At 38.9% G+C, this 24,140-nt stretch overlaps 1 protein-coding gene across 1 annotated transcript; it reads left to right on the forward strand.

Moving 5' to 3' along the window:
• The first annotated feature begins 605 nt into the window (after positions 1–605).
• Positions 606–16,773, forward strand: GABRA6 (gamma-aminobutyric acid type A receptor subunit alpha6). Its single transcript, XM_066341396.1, has 9 exons — positions 606–925; positions 1,139–1,257; positions 1,867–1,934; positions 3,394–3,614; positions 3,699–3,781; positions 4,084–4,227; positions 4,621–4,773; positions 6,048–6,307; positions 16,451–16,773. Exons 1-9 carry the CDS (start codon positions 888–890, stop codon positions 16,724–16,726), a joined length of 1,362 nt encoding a protein of 453 aa, XP_066197493.1. The 5' UTR covers positions 606–887; the 3' UTR covers positions 16,727–16,773.
• The last annotated feature ends 7,367 nt before the right edge of the window (positions 16,774–24,140 follow it).

The following is a 24,140-nucleotide window of genomic DNA, read 5'->3' on the forward strand; positions in this document are numbered from 1 at the left end:
TGGATGCTTTCCTCTCACAGCATTTCTACATGGGGAACTGTAATCAGCTGTTTCCAGACATTGTATCCTATAGGCAGCACTCATGAAACTGGCCAGGTTTCTAAAGATAGTGGTAAGACCCACTTACATATTGTGGCTTGAGAGGATGCACATTTGATGGGAAGATCAGCAAAATACTCAAAGAAAAACACTAACCCACTAGCAAAATGGCCAGGAATTGTTCTACTGGGTTATGTTTGTCTTTTTTTAATGAATAATTAGGGTCAATTTTTAAACACACAAGAAAGGTGTGTCTGATGCAAGAAAGCTGATGAAATCAGAAAGAAAACCCAAGAGGATCCCAGTATCACTAGACTTTTTCAGCAGGAAGAGCTGGATAGGAATCCTTCTGTGAACCATAGAAATAATAAATGCTAAGCCCATTGGAACATAATCTCAATCAGCAAGATGCCACTGCTTTCCAGATTCTCTCCCAGGGCTCTGCTAATTCCATGCCAACACTAGCGGTGGATTTCTTCCTTCTAATCTCCCCTAATGCCTTATTCGATTATTGTCACTGTTCTCCAACCATGCACTGCCCTTTCCGACTCTCATTTCCCAAATGAGTCAGTCAGAGGTGGCTGGGTGTCCATCGGGACACAGTCTAAGAACACAAACCACCGTGTTCCAGGTGAAGAGACAGAAACGAGTCCCCAAGAGAGCAAGGGGGACCCTTGCAATTTTTTTCTGGCAACCTCACCCTCTACTGGATTACTGGCCTGGACACAAATGAGGAAAAGGGATATGAGGGGTCCAGAAGGTTGCTCTGGTTGATTGGCACAGGGGAGCTGGTCAGTGGGGAGGAGTAACCAGGAGGAAGGCGAAGTGGGCATTCAGTGCACTGCGGAATGGCATCCCCTCTGCCCTGGCTGTACATTATTTTGTGGTGAGTAAGATTTTTTCTTCCTGATTGCTTTCCTTTTTAGCTCAGGGAAAAGGGAAAGCACATATCTCCCCCTGGGTGACTTCTATACCAATCCTGAAAGGAGCCTGGGTGGCATGGCATGTAGTTGTGTGTGTGTAGGGGGAAGACAAGGGGGATTGAATAGCTCATTTTGACTGAGGCTGGCCGTGGGAATCATTGACTGTCTACCCACAGGGTAGAAAATGCCCTAGGGAAGCTTGAAGATGAAGGGAACTTCTACTCGGAGAACATCAGCCGGATCCTGGACAGCTTGCTTGAAGGCTATGACAATCGGCTGCGCCCGGGATTTGGAGGTGATAAGCAGCATCCTTTGGTAGACCAGACATCCATACTCTCCTGCTCTCCCCCCCACCCCCCCACACACACTTACTGCCATTCCAAGGTCTAGAGGCCTCAGAAGGAGAGCTGAGGGGGCAAGTGCAGGGGTACTGGAGAGAGGCTATGTGTGCATTCCCATTCAAGCTCTGCCTGTCCTCAGTTAGTGACCTTACATGTAAGCTATTTGAATTCTTTGAGCCTCAGTGTTCTCCATTGAATGCATGAACAGTGCTCGCCTTCTAGAGTTGTGTGTGTTGGATGGGATTCTCCATGTAAGACACTTTTTCTTAGTATTGGTTCTCATCAAAGCCATCAATATGTTAGTTACTGTTATTATTTTTATTGGAGTACTGACCTAGTTTGCTTCTTTTCCCTAAATTCCCCCAGTTGACCAGATTAACTCAAAATAAGGCAACTGGTATGAATTGTCAGAGTTGAAGAATTCAAGGGCCCCATTCCTGGGATTACTTTAGGTTGGGCTTCAGATTCTGGCTGTGAGAAGGGGGTCTATTATAAGGTCATTCAGTTCAGTTCCTTTACCATCACTGGTGATAACTGCCCCCAACCTTCTGGGCTAATTTCAGGTGCTGTCACTGAAGTCAAGACAGACATTTACGTGACCAGTTTTGGGCCCGTATCAGATGTGGAGATGGTGAGTGAGCTCTGAGTGAGGAGGGTAACTTTTCTTAGAGGAAGAGTGGGCCATGTCCCAGACCCAATGATAATGGGCATTGTTACCAAGCAATACAATGCAATGTGCAACTCAGGCTGGGAGGGCATAGCCATTAGAGCAGCTTACTGGCTTAACTCCTTCACTAAGGGCTTTGCTTGCCCACTTTAATCTGAGGGATTGTATAAGACAATATCCTCTCTTCTATCCACACATCATGCACTGATTCTCCCCTACAAAGAGAAGGTTTTCCTCATCTTTATGAAGTCCTCATAAATGTTTGGTGTAGCAAAATGAAAAGCCAACGAAGGCACCATGTAAGAGTATGTGGAGACTTATCTATGAAACTTAAAACATAGATTTTTTTTTATTTATTTTTGGAGTACTTCATTTTCAGTATACGTAATTAAAAGAGTAAAGGGAGTTATTTGTAAAAGCTAATGCATTTCACCTTTTCTGTTGTGACTAGACAAGTAGGTGATCTGGGGACTCTGCTGTAAGTACAGATGGTTGTGGGATTCATAAAAGGATATTTATAGGAAGTGGCAATGAGAACCTAAACTAGTCTTCTAGAAAAAAAGTAGATTAAATAAATAAAATATGCTCTCAAAGTTCTTAGGTAGCCTTTCCTCTGGAAAGTACAATATAAATCCTAAAACCGAAATAAACATAACTTTCTCAAGAAGTGTCTCATTATGTTTTACTATAATTATAGATGAAAGGTATTAGCGTATTTTTCAAAGGCTGTTTTGCAAGTTGTCAAGAAAAGAAAACAAGGAAGAAGAAAACAAAGAAAAAAAGGAAGAGGTGAAAGAGGAAGAGAAAGAGGAGAAAAGAAGAAGAAAGAAAATAAAGGAAGAGGAGGTCACAGGGAGGAGTAGTTTAAGAAATAAATGTCCTGAGACTCAAAAGGAGATTGTTCATTAACCAGAATCTTCAATCATTTTACTATCATATGTTCTATTTGAATACTGAGTCATCCAAGTATAAATACCCATAACAGCATTCTACTGTATTATTTGAAATCTGGGGATACCTGAACCTTATTTTATGTGGTTAGACTAGCTGATGGTAAGGAGAGCAGCACAAAACCTAAACTCTGAATCTTTTGCATATTTTTCTTCTAAATTAAGGATGGGGGAATTGATGGGCTAATAGATGGAGAGAGATGGGTAACAGAAAAAGAAGTATGTTGAGGATGTTCAAGATTAAAGAGGGAAGTTTGCACAAGACAGCACTATCTTTTATAACAATACAATCGTTGAGTTTGAGAAAAATAACGATTTACTGAAATTATGTCTTTCCTGATAGGTTATTATCATGAAAAGTTGTTTCACTCTTTAAGTATCAGGACTGGGTACATTATAATATTTGAGTAGTGAATAAACTATTCTTAAGAAACCATCTCCCCAGCCTGCATGAATATCTTATTTTCTCTTAGGAGTATACCATGGATGTTTTCTTCCGCCAGACTTGGACTGATGAGAGGTTGAAGTTTAGGGGGCCAACTGAGATTTTGAGTTTGAATAACTTGATGGTCAGTAAAATCTGGACACCTGACACTTTTTTCAGGAATGGCAAAAAGTCAATTGCTCACAATATGACAACTCCTAATAAACTCTTCAGAATAATGCAGAATGGAACCATTCTCTACACCATGAGGTAAGGTTTCCCCAGTTCTACTTCCTCTGCACAAATGCTTTGTCCATGATACTAACTCAGAACCATTCATTTCAATGTCCCTAGGCTTACCATCAATGCTGACTGTCCCATGAAGCTGGTTAACTTTCCCATGGATGGGCATGCTTGCCCACTCAAGTTCGGGAGTTGTAAGTTATCATAAAAAGCTTCTGAGAGTCCAATAATGCATTCAGAATATGTAATTATTTGGTTTTAATGAGAGACTGGAAAGCAAAAACAGGACTATTGCTATGAAATTCAAAGTGTGGTTCTAGGAATATATTTATTCAATACTTAATCATATCTGTCATAGTTAGTGATTTTAAGTCACCCAGATTAAAGAAAAGCATTAAGAAAAATTTTCTTTTTATATAGACAAAATCTGATTTGAAATTTAAAAAACCTCCACTAGCCAGATTCACTATTATGTTTAATTTGTTTAAAAATTCAGATGCCTACCCAAAAAGTGAAATCATATATACATGGAAGAAAGGACCACTTTACTCAGTTGAAGTCCCAGAAGAATCTTCAAGCCTCCTACAGTATGATCTGATTGGACAAACAGTATCTAGTGAGACGATTAAATCTAACACAGGTGAGAGTTTGACCAACACATAAATGCAATCCTGCAAGGTGACACCAATGTGCACCTCAACATATTTATTTCTTTTTCCTCTACATAAGCCATCCTTAGATAAGTTTCATGTCATGAAGTGATGAGTAGCTTTCTTTTAAATAGATTTTGCAACCATAGCAGTTTGTGTATCGTTGGAATGAGTAGGTTTGTATGACTCAATGAATCCCACCCCAAACAATGAGCTGATGATGTATCTATCATCTGCTGATCAATGTATCTGCCACATATTAAAATATGCCTTCACTTGTTTTCTTCCAGCCCTTAATTTAAAGAACGGTGAGATTTATTCCCAGCTGTATTCTTTTTACACACTGTCAACACAATAATACTGATATATGGGTCTTCCAACAGGTGAATACGTAATAATGACGGTTTACTTCCACTTGCAAAGAAAAATGGGCTACTTCATGATACAGATATATACACCTTGCATTATGACCGTCATTCTTTCCCAAGTGTCTTTCTGGATTAATAAGGAGTCAGTCCCCGCCAGAACTGTCTTTGGTAAGTGTCACTCTTTGGGCTCTATGCCAACTCATCCTCCAGCTCCTATGCCTTGAACATGTTGGGAAATATTCACACCAGTGCACTTTTTTCAGTCCACAAAGGAAACAGCCTCATATCTCATTCAGACACATGTATCATGGAACATGACCCTTATATTATGGTAAGTTTTGTGCAACAAAGAAATCAGACTCAGCGAGAGTTCTGGCTGGTTTCTTGTGACCTTCCCATGCCCTATTTAGTAGGGTTTCTTTTTTTCTAATCTTGATTTGATTTTTCATAACCAAGGGCAAGCATAAAAGTAAAGACTGACATGTAAATCCATAAAAGCAAAGGCTTAGTTATTGAATTCACTATCACATAAGTTGTAGGTCACTTACTTGTGTTAGGTTGAATTATAAAAATATTGCCATCTTTTTAGGTCTAAAAATAAATACTACTAGTTTCCCATGGTTCAACCTAAATATTTAGTTCCACTTATGATGTATAAAATCACTACTAGTTTTGATAAATCAAAGTAAAATAAGAAAAAGAGATGTAACAGAAAATATCATCAAAACTGTTTTTTTCTGAGTTTTCATGATTATGAATTCAGCAGTTCCTACAAGAAGACCTACATTGAACTAAAATCTCAGATGAATTTTGACTTTTAACTTTACTGTATTAAAATAGATCTTTCTGCAAATTATAAAATAATATCTATATAATCATATTGACCATATTCAAATTATATAAATTCCTCAGGTCATAATTTAAGACAGAAAACTTCTGGTAGATTAATGGTGAAATTATTTCCTTACAAGTAAATATTTCACCTTAAAACCAAGCTGGAGATTTTTTTTAAAAAATTGAGGAACCTAATTTATGATTATTACTCATACCAGAGAGACATCTTAAATATGATACAATATATTATTAGTTATTAAAATTGATCAGGAGTTCAAGGTTTTGTTACTTTAGTTATAATTTGCTTTAGGTTTTCTCAAGAAGTAAACAACTAGAATTTTCATGACTTAATTTATACAGTAGTTATGCTACATCAATTTAAAAAATATGTTTTGAGTTAACTAAAATGTACAGGTCACTACACTAGATATTGAAGGATACAAAAATGATAATGCTTATGATAATAATTGTGAACAATTATAAAACAATAAAATAACGGCAAAAATTACATTTGGAGAGTGTTTAATCCCGACCACTAACACGTTCCCATTTTAGCTTATTATTGGATCCTCAATGCTAATACTGCATCTCATTCTTCTCTATGTTAGGGATCACCACCGTCTTAACCATGACCACTTTAAGCATCAGTGCCCGTCACTCTTTGCCGAAAGTATCGTACGCCACCGCCATGGACTGGTTCATAGCCGTTTGCTTTGCTTTCGTCTTCTCTGCTCTTATTGAGTTTGCAGCTGTCAATTACTTCACCAATCTCCAGACCCAGAAGGCCAAACGGAAGGCGCAGATGGCAGCCTCACCCCCCGTGACAATATCAAAAGCGCCTGAACCCTTGGAAGCTGAGCTTGTCTTGGTAATTGTTTACTTTACTAATCTCACTAGAAAAAAAATAAATAAATGAGGTAATCCAAACAGTGATCACCAACAACCAGATAGTCCAAAAGTCCTATTAGTTGAGTACAAGTTACGTAAGCCTGGTTACAAAGCCAACTTTTTTATTTTAACTTCATAGAAAAAAGTCAAGCAACCATCCTTCATTTATCTTTGCCCTAAATGTTTGGCACTCCTTTCTCTCCCTCTCTAGTAGCGACAGATTCCAAGCTCTCAGAGACAAAAATTCTTCTTAGCCTTTAGATGTTTGCTCTGAACAAGTTCCCTTAAAACAACCATGGAGAACAAAGTAAAAAAAAAAAAAAAAAAAGAAAGATCCTAATAAACCTTTGAGTCTTCAGAGTCTGAAGAAAACAAACAGGGACTCCTAAGGAACAGACAATTTTTATTAGAAATCTGCTTGCTGGTTTATGTCATGAGGGCAAGACATGAGTATTAGGGTCTAGAAATGCTGAGTCATTAGCCAAGGTTTCAGTTCAGATGAAAACATCCTCATATTCATATTCGTATATGATATTAAAGCTTGGATAATATACATAGATGTGGCTTTATTCAAAGATTTATAATCAGTGAGAAATATCCATACAACTAAGTTTAGACTTCTGGCTAAGCTATGGTCCCCTCAGGTGGTTTGAATATGAAACCAATGACAGCATTGATAATGCAAGGGTCATAAATGTGCCCCCAAATTTCAATTTCACATGTGAGTTCATTCTCCCAACAATTAAGTTGCACACACTTTTTAATGGAGCATAGAACTGACTGACAAGTATACATTTTGTATATGAATATAAACTCCAAATAGTGGCTCTTGAAAATAGGAAAACTTTGTTCTGTAAAAGTAAGTAATGCAGATACTTTAGACTGAAAATTTCCTTAGAGTTGATCAATTCTCATGAACCTTTCCAAATCATGAAATCACATTCAGTTCAGCTAATTCTCGGTTAACTTTTATGACAAAAATTAAAAAGCTATGTGTATTTTACCTTAGATATTCAGGCATTTATTGGCTAAAAAAATAATTTTTTACTGAAACTTTTCTCTTTGGTAAGTCAAAAAACTTGTTTGAGAATTCACATTTCCCCCAAGGAATAAAATAAGGCTATTCCCATGATAAGCAGAAATATATCATTTAAAGGTTTTTTTCTTGAATTATCCCTTGTTAAAAAAACAAAAAATGTTATCTAGTGATTCAGTAATTACTTCCACTTACAAATTGAAAACAGAGAGTCAGAGAGGAAAATTATTAGTTATTAGTTGGTAGAAAAACTAGGAATTGATTTTATAATTCCTGATATCAACAGCATTGCAGAGCTCTCCCCTTCCTGACAATTCCTTAAACACTGAAACATAAAATATTTTCAGAATGTATGTGATGTCATCTCCAAAATTCTTCCCTTGATGTAATGATTTTTAAAAAATATATAGATATATTTTGAAAGGTCAAAAAAATATAAATTTTGTCACAAAAATGTTAGTCTGAAAATTCAGTCAAAACACTTGAAAATTATTTTTTTTCAGAAAAGATCAATTCCAAATATTTTTGAGAATTATTTTATGTTTGTAAAAATAAGGGATTATGTTGTAAGTCATAAGTCATCTGTATTTATATAGATATATAATTGACATATTGTCCAAAGGTCATATATTAATATATAGTTATCAGAAGGAAGAATTAATGTTTATCAGAATTCAGTTTAACAGTCTGTTAATTAAAAAATAGTAAAAATCAAAGAGAATTTTATAAGAAACAGGGTAAAAGAATAACTCCAATGACTTTGAATATGCTCATTGATCTGATATAGAAATAAAAAGACCATTTTCTTTACTTCAACCCTTTTGAAATATATATTAATGAAGGGAATATGATTTCAAATCTTTGAAGAAAGTGGAGTTATTATTTCCTTAGCCTATTATTTTAAAGTTATAATTTATTAATAAGATGGAATTTAAGATCTCAGGTCTTCATATAAACTATCTTCTGCAATTCTAAAATAGTAATATATAATGAGCAGTTCTTTTGGGAAGTTGGATAAAATATTGCATTTAAATCATCTCAAAGTACATTTTTTTTGCAAGTTGACTTTTTTTTTTAAATGAAAAATATATTTCTAAACCTGGCTCTACTTAAAATGTTTTAAGGAAATGAACAGTAATTTGGTTTCTGAAAGGCTAGGTCAAAGTGTAAAAATAAAAAAAAATAACTAAACCTAACAGTACAAATCTTGGAGATGTCAAAAATACATAGAGATGATTACATGGAACATTTTATTTTATTTATTTATGTCAAAACTGGGCAGTCTGCCATATATGTATGTATATATATAGATATATATACATACATATATACATATATATATATAATGTAGGGGAACAAAAATTACACATTTGCAATTTATACAACACAATAGTATATTATGATTGCTAGGTCATTTTTTTCCTTTCAAATACCATGACATTTAATAATGTCTATTCAGTTGTAACCAAAATAACATAATTTGAGTAACTTGGGCATTGCAATAGCAAGCCAATGATGAAGCTGAAATGAAATAAGTGCTTGGAAATTTCATGTAATGCTAAGTTGTGTATTCTCACGGACTCATTGCTTTTTACAAGGAATTACTTATAATGGATGTGGAGAAAAGTTTATCACTGATTTTAACCTTAAAATAAATAATAATAATAATAATGAATTCTAAACATTTCAAATCTAGTACTGCAACTGGAAGGACTCCTCAGAAGGGCTTTATAGACTAATTACTTTTCTGTTTTTAAGGCATTTAGAACTGGAGACTTTATTTACTTATTTACATATTTTAGGTTTTGAGAAGAAATCGTCCACAATTTCTTTTCTACTTATAGGGTATTTTTTTTTAATGCTTGTATGTGGTATATTTTCTTGGTATTAGAGAGCTATTTCTGCCTTCATATTTCAGAACTTGTGTCTGAAGTATGCTTATTCTCCATGTAAAACCAAGTTCAGAACTTGATGCCTTTCTGAATGTTTTGCTAGCTTCCTTGTTAAGTTAAAAGCTAAAGCCCACATTACTTATTCTTAAGAGAATGCCCGCTCTCCCTGACCCATGAACAGAACCAGGATCTTTTTTTTTTTTCCAGAGGAGCTGTGGGGTTCTTAGTAAATTATCTACAAACAAAATTGACCAAAATGTCATTAGTTAGGACAATAGGTATATTTTATACTGATTACATTGTTTATTCATTTATTCATTGTTTCCTTTGCACTTAGCACCTATTTATTGAGTACCTATGTGTTCACTGACCCCTTTTTAAGTACTTTCATGCGCCAGATCCTTTGTAGAAAGCTGAGGATACATTAATGAGTGACGTCACTAGGGGCCTCTTCCCTCATTGACCTTTTTTAGTGGGAAGAGAGGCAAACCACTGAGCCACGTGACAAAGGCTGTGTTTAGATGGGCGGTGTGCTGAAAGAGAGCCATACAAGAGACCCTAACCCAGACTGGAGTGGTCAGCATTCTGAGGGAAGAGATGCCTAATCTGAGAACAGAAACAGGAGCTTGGTCCTGCTCCAGAAGCGCTAAGTCAGTCGCTAGACACTTGGGCATAGAGAGGGAAATAAGACGTTATGTCCTTTCTGTTTCAAGGTTCTTTTTCAAGGTTGGAATATCTGCTGGGCCATTCCCATGCTGCCCTTTGAAGCACAGGAAACTGAAAGATTTACCTCCTCTGCTCCAAATATTGCCAAGGTTTCTTTGAGTGCTACCATCCCTCAGTAGAATTAAAGGTTGAATTAAGACCATCAGAGACACTGAGCACCAGAAAGTTCATGGCTCCCCTTCTCGTGGCTGTGCCATTGTATGACTTTAGAGAGAGCGAGGTCAATGACATTAGGGGTGTAGATGGTTAATTCTTTCCCCATATCTTCTATCAAATCCCCATAGAATATGTCATTCTTCCCTGTCCAAACACTCCGATATGGTTTCCAGACATGCCCCTCGAACCACCGACCCACTAGATTGCTGCCAATAAAGCTGCTTCTCTCTAGAAATTCCTGGTTCAGCTCTGTTTCCAATTCCACCAGCTGTAGCCTAGATGCAAGGAAATTTGACAGTGTTCCTGCAACGTGATGCATTTTCTCCACAGTGATATGATAATTTAAAAATACTGATAGTTTAAAAATGTCAAATACTTAATGTTTTCAGAAATATTTTGTCATATTTTTTATGTCCCTGTTTGCTGGCTCTAGAAGCAGATACAGTGTCTGCCCCTTGAGTGATGCAGCCGCAGTTAGAATATCTCTTGAGGGGTAACTCATTGCCCCTCCTCTGTCATATATTAGACTCACTGACCATTGTATGAGAATTGCTCTAAGTACTTCCCCAATGCCTTATCCCTACCTCCAATAATTGATTGTCATAAAGTCCAGTTTGATTCAAAGCACCTTTGCAATATGGTGTTATTTAAGACAAAGCTGCACTCTAAAAATACCCAAAGCAGGATGGCACTCAGCAGCAGGGGAGCCCTGGAAAAATTCAAAACCACAGGTGTTCCACTCAAAACAGTGACAGCCCCAAGCTGAGCCCTCATCTGGACTCTGACAAAAGCCTGTTTTCCCATCCACGGAAGCCGCTGAGCTTACAATGAGCAGGCGGGCGGGGTCTCATGCAAACCTGTGGCTTGGTTTGGAAAATTGGCTTTCTGTTCATTTCAGAAATTCAATGTGATTCTTTTTTTTTAATTTTATTTTTTATTTTTATTTATTCATTTTTAGAGAGAGGGAAGAGAGAGAGAAAGGGGGAGGAGCAGGAAGCGTCAACTCTCCATATGTGCCTTGACTGGGCAAGCCCTGGGTTCTGAACCAGCAACCTCAGTGTTCCAGGTCGATGCTTTATCCACTGCGCCACCACAGGTCAGGCTCAATGTGATTCTTTTAAATTGACGTCCACTCTCCTGTACTGAGAATTCTCAATTATCCAGGAGCTGCTTACCCAGCGTGAGTGTTGGCCGGGCTTCATGCATTTCCTTGGGTACCTCGTATTGCTGCCTGCTAGGAATTCTCCCATTGCCGTTGGGCCATGGGCCAGGTGTAACTCTACAAGCCAATGATTCTCAATGGTAGCTGAATTTCCCCCAAGAGGGTATTCTCAAGGTCTGGAGATATTTTTGGTTGTCAAAACTCTGGAAAGAGGGGGCTACCGGCATGCTGCAGGCATCTTGTGGGGAGAGGACAGCGATGCTGTTCAACATCCCATGCTGTACAGGACAGCCCCCACAACAAAGGCATATCCCACTCAAAATGTCAACAGCTCTGGGGTTGGGAAACCATCCCCTGCAATGTAAAGCTGACGGGAAGAAACAATAATTGTGAGTGTGATCTTTGGAATCTGAGAAAGATTGGATTCAGGCACTGCCAGCTACTACTTGTGTGAGCTTCCTGCCTAAGCCTTCATTTGTTCATCTGCAAAATGCAAATGAGATTTTTTACATGGCAGACTCCTTCTAGAAATGAGCAACAAGATGCTGCAAGGCGCGGTGCCGTGCTTGCCGCCAGTATGTTACCTAGAGCAACATGTAAAATAATATACTAAAGTGTGATGGGTCAGAATCATAAGATCTTTTGTTCCTTTCTTTTTGCCTGATGACTGAAAGACATTTCGAAAACTGTTTAGATTTTCATTCATTGGTCGATTCAGCATGGGTTTATTAAGCATATACTATGTTCTGTGCACTGGCTAGGCATGGCAGAGCACTTACACATGACAATGATAAGCCTCTACCATGCATGTCAGGAAAGGAGGCAGGGCATCACAGAAGTAGTATTAGAAGGAAGGATGTTGGATAGCTAGGAGAGCTGTAGTAACTAAGCAGGCCAAAAAGGTGTACAAAGTGTGTGTGTGTGTGTGTGTGTGTGTGTGTGTGTGTGTGTGTAAAAATTTCAAAATAATTTTGAAAACGTGAAGTGTTTGATGGTTTTTTAGGCTATCTGATTTTTTTTAAAACTATCATATCACTGTGGAGAAAATATATCACTATGGAGAAACTGTCAAATTTGCTTGCATTTAGGCTACAGCTGGTAGAATGGGACACAGAGCTAGACCCAAAATTTCTAGAGTCTTTCTCAAATTCTTAAAGAAAAAAAAGCACAAAGAAAGTAATAATTGTCCCCAACTCTAAAGAAAGTAAATTGAAGCTTATGGGGAGTCTATAAAATCTATGACACGTCTTAGTCATACAGCAGCTGTGTAGTATATGTGGCCTTGAAATCTAGGGCTTTCTGACTTTTCTATCCTCTTAACTTCTTTTAGGTGAGAGGAGGGGAGATAGTGAGGCAGACTCTTGCATGCACCTTAACTGGGATCCACCAAGCAGCCCCATCTGGGGCTGATGCTTAAGTACCAAGCTATTTTTAGTGTCTGAGGCTTATGTGCTCCAATGAATCTTTCCTCAGTGCCCAGGGCCATGCTCAAACCAATCAAGCCACTGGCGTCAGGATGGAAGAGGGAGAGAAAGGGGAAAGAGAAGAAGGGAGAAGCAGATAGTCACTTCTCCTGTGTGCCCTGACCGGAATCAAACTGGGATGTCCATACGCTTGGCTGACACCTATCCACTGAGCCACTGGCCAGAGCTGCCCTCTTAACTCTTAAGCAACCCTCCATAGAGATTGTTTGGGAAAATAAATGAGGAAAAGAGGGAAATCCTATCGTAGAGAACCTTTAATTCTAGGCTAATGCCATTGTGCTTAAATTTTTCATGGCGTTTGTTTGGTCTTGAATGATGTTGCTGAATTCTGGACAAGGAGTAATTTGTCAACCTCATTTTAAGTCATTTGTGACACTGTGACAATGTCAGGAGATTGACAGTTATCTTTCTCTCCCCCACATCTCTTAACAAAGAGGGAGAGAAGAAACAATGCCTTGCATTTTCATGGCACATTATGTTTTACAATCACTAGTTCATGTCAATAAACATTTTAATACCTGCTTCCTTTCTCCCTAAAAAAGAAAAAAATAAAAAAACCCCACCAGTCTCAGCCCATGTGTGCTATTAAAAGCTGACAAATTGAGAAAGAAAAAAACCCTGCTCTGAAGGCTTACCCTCTATTGACTTAATCATGATTTTCAGAAATTTTACCAGAGTTAAATATTTTAACTGTCCATACATCTGGGAGGAAGAGACTCCTTTTTGGAAAACAAAACCATAACACATTTTTTAAAATTTTTTTTTATTATTATTATTTTTATTTATTCATTTTAGAGAGGAGAGGGAGAGACAGACAGAGAGAGAGAGAGAGAGAGAGAGAGAGAGAGAGAGAAGGGGGGGAGGAGCTGAAAGCATCAACTCCCATATGTGCCTTGACCAGGCAAGCCCAGGGTTTTGAACCGGCGACCTCAGCATTTCCAGGTCGACGCTTTATCCACTGCGCCACCACAGGTCAGGCCCGTAACACATTTTGCTACATCTGGTGAAGGATATATTAATAACATAGTTACTGAATGAAAATTCAAATTAGAGTCTTAGATGATCAAAGCTTACATGAGATGGTACTTGCTGCGCTTCCTCTCTAAGAGAGCAGCATACGTTGAGACCAAAACACCACTGCCCTGGTCCTATCCACACAATGTCTGGTGACCCTGGGCACAGTAGTCCTTAGCTGTCATTTATTTTTAATAGAAAGTATCACTTATTTCCTGCCCTAAATCAGAGATTCATCCCTCAACTATTTTAAATTATCTTCTGCATCCAAAGCCTGTCATTTCTTTAATTCGGTCCAGAGTGCCCAGCACAATACTGGGCCAAAACAACTAAAGATATTACATGCTAGAAATTCACCATGATCCTATTGAATTAGACTTGACTACACAGCTTCACTTCCGCTTTTGGGGAAAGAACAGATGTTCCCATGTCCCCTGAAAGCATCCTGGGCTTGAACTCTTCTCTGTTGACAATTATTATTATTCAGATACTCAGTAAGAAACCAAACAGCAAAATTCAGGAAGGGAAACAGCAAAGAGGCTCTCATGGCCGTTGTCTCCCGCAGTCCAAATGTCACCACATCGGCAGGTCGATCTGGTCCTGTGGCTCAACCAGCACAGGAGAGGTGGCTGTCTCACCCTGTGGCTGCAGGGTGGCTGGCTAAAGCCACAGGAGTCTACCCACGTGAGCAACAGACCCTGCCAGGCAACAAAGTGGTGATTCCGCTGCCAGGGAGGAAACACGGTGGTTTTACAAGAGCAGGTGATCACGCACAGCAAGTGTTGGGAGGGGGAGATCCGGCCAGGATGACCTGGCCACAAGGAGAGTGACCATTATAGCCGCGGTCCCCAACCCTGGGCCGCGGACTGGTACTGGTCCGTGGGCCATTTGGTATCGGTCCGCAGAGAAAGAATAAATAACTTACATTATTTCCGTTTTATTTATATTTAAGTCTGAACGATGTTTTATTTTTAAAAAATGACCAGATTCCCTCTGTTACATCCGTGTAAGACTCACTCTTGACGCTTGCCTTGTAAGTTCGACAATTATATTTAAAAATAGCACAGATTTTACGCCGGTCGCATAATTTTATTTTGTGCGTTTATCCGTCCCATCCTAAAGGCCGGTCCGTGAAAATATTTTCTGACATTAAACCGGTCCGTGGCCCAAAAAAGGTTGGGGACCACTGCGTTACAGGATTCAGGTAAGAGAAGAGGAATCAGAGGAAGGGCCCCTAGTCTTCAACAGCATGAAAGGAATTAGAGCAAACAGAGTTAGAATTGCTGAATGAGGCCCTAGGCTTTAGCATAAAGATGACAAAATTGGGGGATGTAACACCAGGGGTCCCCAAACTTTTTACACAGGGGGCCAGTTCACTCTCCCTCAGACCGTTGGAGGGCCGGACTATAAAAAAAAAAACTATGAACAAATCCCTATGCACACTGCACATATCTTATTTTAAAGTAAAAAAACAAAACGGGAACAAATACAATATTTAAAATAAAAAACAAGTAAATTTAAGTCAAGAAACTGACCAGTATTTCAATGGGAACTATGGGCCTGCTTTTGGCTAATGAGATGGTCAATGTGCTCCTTTTTCACTGACCACCAATGAAAGAGGTGCCCCTTCTGGAAGTGCAGAGGGGGCCGGATAAATGGCCTCAGGGGGCCGCATGTGGCCCGCGGCCCGTAGTTTGGGGACCCCTGATGTAACACACACTGAAATTGACCAGAGCGGTTTATCACCAGCTGTGTGAGCCACCAGGGCAGTGGTTGGGGCAGGGCCACATTTCCCCCACCTGAACCTAGGCTTTGTCACCTATCAATTCCTGTGCTCAATATCCCTTTCAGGATTAAAATGGGTTGTCTTATGATTTCAATGGAACAGAAATTTAATGACAGAGAAGAGTGTATAACAATTTTAAGGTTAGTAAATGAAACACTTTATTGGCTTCTTAAGGTGGAGGGAAACCAGTGGAGACTCTCTGAGTGGGAAGCGGAGAGCTCTCCGTAGAGAACTTGTGAGCGAAGAGGCAGTTGTACTGCAAGGGATGAGCGGTTATCTTACTCAGCTAAGGTTACTTCTACTCCGTCACTAGCTTTGGACACGCATGAGCACCCTCATCTGTTTTTTCTTTATTCTCCGCTGGCTCAAATTTAGGAGTGGGCAAAGGTGATGAGGCAGGCTGGGCATCCAAGCAGAAGAATGACGTCAATCAACTAAGCTGCTATTTTCTTACGTGAATTGATTGTCTGCATAGCACACATTGAAATCTCCTCCCATTGCCCAAATTCACTGCCCTGTAGGCTTAACCATGACTGGGGGGTGGATAAGCTTTTCCAACTTGGTTCATTTCCTCCTAATGGTACAATATTCAATACAGTGTCCGAGACATGGGCCATGCTTGGCATCAATTGCTGATGTAGTAATTCATAGGATGTTGGATGAAACCAAATCAGTTTCTTCTAAAAATGCGTTTGACTATTTACCTGGAAAAGAGGTACCATTATACACTATAAGAATTTGTGGTTCTTTTGTCTTCTATAGTAGGTCATCAACAACTATCTATCAATAATGAAAACAATGAATCTAAATACATGGTCTCTATTCTTTATCTAGGCTGTATATTTATGTGTGTCCTTTTTCCCACAGCATCCTGATTCCAAGTATCACCTGAAGAAAAGAATCAGCTCCCTGACCTTGCCCATAGCTCCCTCCCCCGAAGCCAGCAGAGTCCTCACTCGAGCTCCTATCTTACAGACAACACCTGTCACGCCCCCGCCGCTCTCGCCAGCCTTTGGAGGCACCAGTAAAATAGATCAGTATTCCCGGGTTCTCTTCCCAGTCGCGTTCGCGGGATTCAACCTGGTATACTGGATAGTTTATCTTTCCAAAGACACAATGGAAGTGAGCAGCAGTGTTGAATAGCTGGCAGACAGGACACCCTGTATTATATAAGTTCTCATTTTCTGATTATTTTTTTTTAAAAACAGCATTGAGACTTGTGTAGATGCTTTTCTGAACATAAAATCAAGACTGAAAATCTGTAACACATAGCTTTCAGTAAGCATATAGGATCCAAAAAGCAATAATATTACTTCTCAGAATTGGAAGTTGAAGGTTGCTGAAAAATATTACTTAGGGTGGGGGGTACACAGTGCAATATATAGATTGTGTATCATAGAAATGTACACTTGAAACCTATATGATCCTATTATTAACCAATGTCACCCCAATAAATTTAATAAAATACATGATGTCTGTATATAACAGAGAAAAAAAATTTATAAGAGAATAAGATGATTCAAGGTGAATTTGCCAATCTTTGCCCTTATTGTTCAATATTTTAATTGTCACTGTGAATAGTACATACCACAAAGCAGATAAAATAAGAAAGGCTCACAATTACAAAGGTTGCCTTAAAATATATTCTTATTTTGGCTTACTTATGAAAAGAGCAAAATATAAATAGTCTAAATATTTATCAGTAGGTGAATACCAGCCCTTTGGAGGCCTTTGTGGTAGTAGAGTGGCTTTCAACAGTATTGAAAAGCCTGTACTGAACTTAGCCATGTGTTTTTTAACCTTGCTGTGCTATTTTACCTCAATAAAGTATGGTGTTTGTACACATATGAATTATACATAGATCATAAATTATGTATGCATATGTACATAGCTTTAGTTGGGCTGCAATACAGCATTGCTTTATCTTATTATGCTTTCCTTTTAAAATAATGTGTTCATCATGATTCCATGAAATTATAAGAAAAAATAGTGACCATAAGGAAGCCTTGTGTATTATGACTGTGGTTATATGTTGTATTTTCTACCTTCCTGTGTATACCACTAAATAAAACAATGAACGTGGTTAACTGGATCTGACCAACAAAGCTAGGATGCAGAGTTTTTTTAAGTATAGAGAAATGGAGTGGTTACCTCTGCCCCAATGTTGCTTCCCTGCTGATTCTGACAGAAGATGTAGAAGGCTACGCTTGGACCCTGAGCTCTAAAGAAAGACTTGAGTTTGTATTCAGATAGTCAATCCTTCCTCCCCTTTCTGCTCACTGAACACACCTTCCGTGATAAGATGAGTACGATCCGAGGGTCTCATATGTAACATGATGGCTACAGTTGCAATATTGTATTGTATAACTGAAATTTGATTAGGGAATATGAACATAAATATTCTCCCCCCCTCAAAATAATAAGAAGGTTTATATGTGGGGGGATAGCTATGTTAACTGAATTGATGAGGAGAATCATTTCACAATGCATATATGAATCAAACCATCAGGTGTGCACTTTAAATATCTTGGAATTGTATATGTCAAACCTACCTCATAAAGCTGAAAAACAAATGAGACTATTTTTGCTTTCTACCATTCCAGCCCTTCCTTAATCTACTGCTAGCCATGTTTCCCCACGTAGAACAGCCTCGGGAAATTGGAACGAGGAATGAGAGAAAGCATCGACTGTAGTCTGTGCAGATCCACAAACCCCTCATCAGCTGATGCTGGGCCTTACTTATCGCTGGGACCACCCTCAGCTTGAACCCAGAAGGAAATATTTTCAAATGACCACTCATGCTTTTATCCAGGAAAATGCAAAAATTCTACAGCCAAACAAGTTAGATTCTACTAGAAATAACACTCTTCTGAAGGTGAAGAGACAGATCTCCATGCAACCTCTCCATTAATGAACTTCCTTGACCAACTCTCTTGGTCTCTGGGAGAGTTCGCGCTATTTTAATCCGCGGCTTCAGGGGCTGGAGTGGACGCCTCCCCAGGTCCTTCCATGGTGAACAACTTGTATTTGTTTCCTGACTGTTCTTTTCAATCGAAATTAAAATAATCAGTGATACACAGCCTGCTCCTCTTTGAGGAAGCACAGTAAATAATTCAACTTGAGGTAGATGTGAATCATTTTGTAGCTATATTACAATTAGTATTGCTCACAGAGTTAAATGGATCTACTACTATTGTCTCTCCATTTAAAGATGAGAAAGCCAGGCACAGAGAAGGTAATTGTGTTCAAAATCAAGTGGCACTCAAGTGCCACCGCTGAGTCATACCCAGGCCATATGAGCCCACAGCTCGTTCCCTTAACCACAACCATGCAGGTCCTTATCTAATCCAGCCTGCCTCCACTCCAATCCTTTCCATGCGCTTCCCACCTTGTCTTTTGTTTCCTGTAATAACTTCCCTGCTGTTCTGACATCCTTCCTGCCTTCCCTTGGCATTCATTCTACGTTTTCCTGCCAAGGGTGTTATGCTCAGTCAACATGTATGATTAGAAATGAAACAAATAAATAAATCCAATTAAAGCCATTAGATATTAAAAACATTAGATTTTTTTTCTCAATGAAGGGATCTTAAAAAGATTTATAAAATTACAAAGCTTTTGAATAGCTAAGGATTCCAGGGAACACTATTTCTCAATGTTCATCATGCAGTGGTAATAAAGATTACCTTACAATAAAAGTTTCCCTACTCAAGGAATGTGGAGAGAAATGTTGAGTCAAAGTGAAATATATAGGTTGCTTTCTACTGGTCTGCTTGGAGCCTTTGTTATTGTGCCCTATGGCTTTCTCATGGTTTGCTATAGTACTTAACATTCCTCAAATCCACTGGCTATAAGTGTCATTTTGCAAGGGAGAAATGCTGAAACTAGCATTCCCCACAAAATGATTTGGGATACACTACCTTAGTATTATGTATACTATCCATTCTACAACTATCCCCCAATTAAACACATACGGGATCAAGTCCCTGAATGACTTACTCCAGTCCTCACAGCTATTAGAATAAGCCAAATTAGGGCTGTGTTAAATAGAAACCAAACTAGACATTTCAGTAGAATGAAAGTTAGAAGGAACTGTGCTGCTGGGGCTGGAACTGTTTAATTTTCATTTCTTCTTTGCTACTAGGCTTTCTGTCGGGTTCTTGCAGTAGGAGGTACTGGAGAAGGCCTAGCATGCAGGTGTAAAGGGAAAGGAATGTTCTTCCTTTTAATGTCCTTCTTCACCTTGTGACAATTACTTCGGTCTCCAAGTTTTGCACTCCCAGAAGCAGCCGCATTATGCCCACCCAAAAGTATCAGTTTCCGCCAAACAGACTCCTCCTTCAGCAACACAGAAGTCGTAACTGCAAGAGGCAGACACAGGGAAGATGACAGGGTACCTGAACTTAGCAACCTGACCAATGACAGAGCTGGGCTCAGTCATCTGAACAGAGGACCCACTGGGATGGAGACAGTAGCGCAACAGCTCAAAGAAGGAAACCCAAGAGCTGGGACCAGAACTCCAAGGACAGGGTGACACCTGGCTGACACTCATATCACAGATAATTGGAGGAGGGGCCGCTCAGAGCTGAGTCTTGGGCCTCTGAATTCTGCCCACATGCCACTAGCACTTCGGACGGGGCAGGAGAATAGTTGCACACCTGTGATCAGACTCACAAGGAGGAGTCTGTTTGGCGGAAACTGATACTTTGGGGTGGGCACAATGCGGCTGGTTCTGGAGTGCAAAACTTGGAGACCAAAGTAATTGTTACAAGGTGAAGAAGGACATTAAAAAGAAGAACATGCTTTCCCTTTACACCTGCACGCTAGGCCCTCTCCAGTACCTCCTACTGCAAGAACCCGACAGAAAGCCTAGTGGCAAAGAAGAAATGAAAATTAAACAGTTCCAGCCCCAGCATCACAAATTGGAGCACAGAAGGTTGGATATCGAGCTGACAGATAAGTGCTTAGTAACAGACAAATCACCTCTTTGGTTATTCTGTTCCATATATATACTTCTGCATGCATTTATACTGTTTCCAAATGATAAGATGAAACTGTCCTTCATACAAACAAAAATGCTCTCATTATTTGTCCAAGCAGGAGATACAAAACACCAACAGTCATTGTACCCATCTCTAAGCAAGAATCACAGTATCCATTTCTGAGTGATGATATTTAACCTTCAATACAATTACAATACCACTTGAATATTCTATTTCTCAAAACTCAATTGTAAACCTATCTATGATGGAAACATTTTATATAGAACAGTAAGGGGATAGGAAAAGGGAGGTCAAAAGATACTATTCAATACATACAAGTAACAACATGTTTAAATATCTATGTGATATTTATGGATAGATAGAGCTATATCTACCTCTGTGGAAATAACAGCAAGCAAAAATAAAATATGTGTAGTCTATATAGCCCCCATTTCTATAATTAGTTACATGAGTGTAGTCGATATAAAAGGCTTTTCTTTTCCTCAGTCAGCATCTCAGCTCGATGATTTTGAATTCATTACCTGGCAGAATTACAGAAGACATATTGGGTAGTCTTCTCACATCTATGAAGGTAAGACTGCTTCCACCACTAAGAGAATCTTAGAAAGCCTTGGCATTCTCAGATTCTCAGCATTGCTCTAGTCCACTCAGTTGTTACCAATCAAGTGTCAGCCTCACTTTCCTTCCCATTTAATGTCTTTTATCATGAGAGTCACAGCAAGTGTAAGATGTTGATTTATCATTCTATAATCAGCATTCTTAAAATATGCCTCAACTTTTTCTGAGCAGCCAGCCCTGCAGCTAAAGAAATCAGGGATCCTTTTAAGATTGCCATGAAAGCTCTTTTGTTCTCTGTTACTGAACTGAGAATGAAAAGCCATGAATTTGAACATTTCTGTCCATAGATTCTCCACTACAGTCAGATGAGGTCGTCTCCCCACAGTTCCCGTAGTCATCATAACTACTATAGAAGTTAAGGTTTGAAGGCAGTTGGTTCTCAGGATATTTCATGACAACAAGAAGCAATATTTTAATTAAACATGATGCGACTTCATATTATGAATTACTAATATCTAATTTCCCACTGGAAAAGAGATCAGTGTTTATTAAAGAGCATGAACATGAACAAGTAAATCTCAGAATCTTCTGGTATCAAGTACAGCTCAGATAAAGAAACAGCTACTCTCCTTATGGATGAGGAAGAATAAGAAGGGACCGGGATTGTCATCTTGGGGAAGATTCCCAAGGAGCTGGGGTAGCAGACATTTAAGAAGGGGAGAATGCCTTGGGCATGACGACGCTGGTTCTGGGAATACAGCAAGAATCGAGCCACTAAACCAAGTGCAGCTTGTAGAGCTGGGGGTCACTATCAGGACATGCCTTGCACAGGAATAGCCTCAGAATGGAATGAGGGAGTCCCTTCCCTTTTCCTCCTGCTTCATCTCCCTATAGCGCCTCCTATTCTCAGCTCTGAAGAGGAAGCATCTTAAAAAGAGAAACAAAAACGGGGCGTTTTAGATCTAATGTAATAAAGTATAGAGGGTGGGTTTGCGACTTAGAAACAACAATTGTAATAGGAACACAGATGGGGGCAAAAAACATGCTGGTATCCAGCTTCAGCTCTTTAAATGGCTGGTTTTGAAGAGCCATGCAATCTGGTGGGGCAGGGGACTCGTCAGAAAGCACTCACTGGTTAGGTCCCATTTCCATAAGGTATCATCAAATGAATTGACATATGTAAATTGCTTAGAACAGTGTTTGATATATACATGGTGCCATAATCAATCATTGTCTATAGCAGTAGTATCATCATCATTGTATCACCTTACTATAGACTGATATCATGCGTCAACATACAATTGGTAAAATTAAGGTTAAAAGTACCTGTGAGTTCTATGAAATGTATAAATATAATCATGACTTTGCTCACAAGTATTAGCTGGTTTCTGAAAAAAGTTTTCTGCTAAGGCAAAAAACTCTAGCTCCAAGTGATTATAAAGTTCAACCTGGGAATAGTGATGCCCTTCAGAACAAATTATTGATACGTGCACTGTCATAGTCCATTTTAAAGGAATCTCAAAACAGTATTTTCTATAAATAAAAAACTCAGCATTTCAAAAGTAAAAAATTAAACTGTTTGCTATCACACCAGAAATAAAACAAAGAAAACCACACATCACTGTGGAAAGTATGAATGATGTGCGGTGACAGTGACCCAAAGGGTACACTTTCAAAGAGCTTCTCATAACGTTTGGCGATTTGATTGTGTGTTACGGTTTAATAATGTCCTTTCCCCACGAGTTTGGCAGTCTAATGCTTTATGTCTCAGAAAAATCAATGATGATTATTGTTAAATCCTCCAGAAGGTGAGCTCCATTCGTCTTTCTGACTGCGTGTGCTTGTGAGCACGTGGGCAATGCTGGGGGACCCGGGAGGTTGGCACTGTGACAGTGGAAAGTCCCTTTCAAGAGGAATTCTTCCAGACCAGATGTCTCATGTACAAAGTCAGACAGGTAACCGTCAAATAGACTTTCCTTCCATTTCTAAAATTGATTTTCTTATTGCCCAATTATTATAAAATGAATCGAAAGACTGCCTTCTTTGTTTAGCTTTAGAACTACATTTTAGTTCTCATTGAATGCATTAAAATCTCATAATTTAGGCACTTCTTGGATTTTTTGTTGTTGTTGTTGTTGCTGGTGGTGGGTCATGGTAATTTATTAATTCATTTTCAATGTCTCTCATTTCTGTATTACCCAAAGGTTAATGTGACAATATCTCACTTTTCTCTGTATAGGAGTTTACTTTCCTAGGGATTATAATTTTTCGGAAAACTGAGAACCTGATGCTTACGCTAGAATTCCCTTAACTCCCACCACCATCCATGACCATGGACTAGTCAAAAATATAAACCAAATGAAGGTGTTGGAGGGCAAATCTTTCACTCATCGCAGAGTCACTCCACCTTCCCTCAAAACCTACGTACTCATATTTTAAATCGAGTTCACAATAATTAATTTGTTTCTTAGCTGAATGTAAGAGGAGGAAAATGTGAAAAAATAAGGGGGCTTTCGAGTCAAACCAAAAATAGAAATGACAGTGAGACAGAGGACTGTAAAAAGCAGCTTCAAAACTAGGGGCTCACTGTCACTGTGGGCACACTGTCCTCCCTTATAAAAGTAAGGTGGTGCAGCCATAGCACCCTGATGTCATCAGTGCATCAGGATAGATTCTTGCACTAGGTTAGGGAACCCATGAGCACGTCATTTACTTCCATAGCCCTTCAATTCTACATCTTTATAAGTGGGGGCTCTGCTTAGATGATTTACAAAATCATTGAACAAACTTTCTATTATTTTATAATAATTTTATGTTTTTCATGAACTCAAACAGAGAGCTCAGAAGTAAACCCACATCTATATAGTCAATTAATTTATGGCAAAGGCGATGAGAACATACAACACCAGGGTGAAGATGTTCTATTCGATAAATTGTGTTGGGAAAATTAGATGAATACATACAAAAAAAATTAAGAACTAGACTATTTCTTACACCAT

Source organism: Saccopteryx leptura, chromosome 6 (genome assembly GCF_036850995.1).
Source record: "Saccopteryx leptura isolate mSacLep1 chromosome 6, mSacLep1_pri_phased_curated, whole genome shotgun sequence".
In the NCBI taxonomy this organism is placed as follows: domain Eukaryota; kingdom Metazoa; phylum Chordata; class Mammalia; order Chiroptera; family Emballonuridae; genus Saccopteryx; species Saccopteryx leptura.

Excerpts from the sequence above, each read along its gene's own strand:
- GABRA6 (XM_066341396.1), top strand. The coding sequence starts at position 888 with ATGGCATCCCCTCTGCCCTGGCTGTACATTATTTTGTG. Across the intron at positions 926-1,138 it reads TGGCTGTACATTATTTTGTG|GGTAGAAAATGCCCTAGGGA; the intron begins GTGAGTAAGATT and ends GTCTACCCACAG. Across the intron at positions 4,228-4,620 it reads GACGATTAAATCTAACACAG|GTGAATACGTAATAATGACG; the intron begins GTGAGAGTTTGA and ends GTCTTCCAACAG.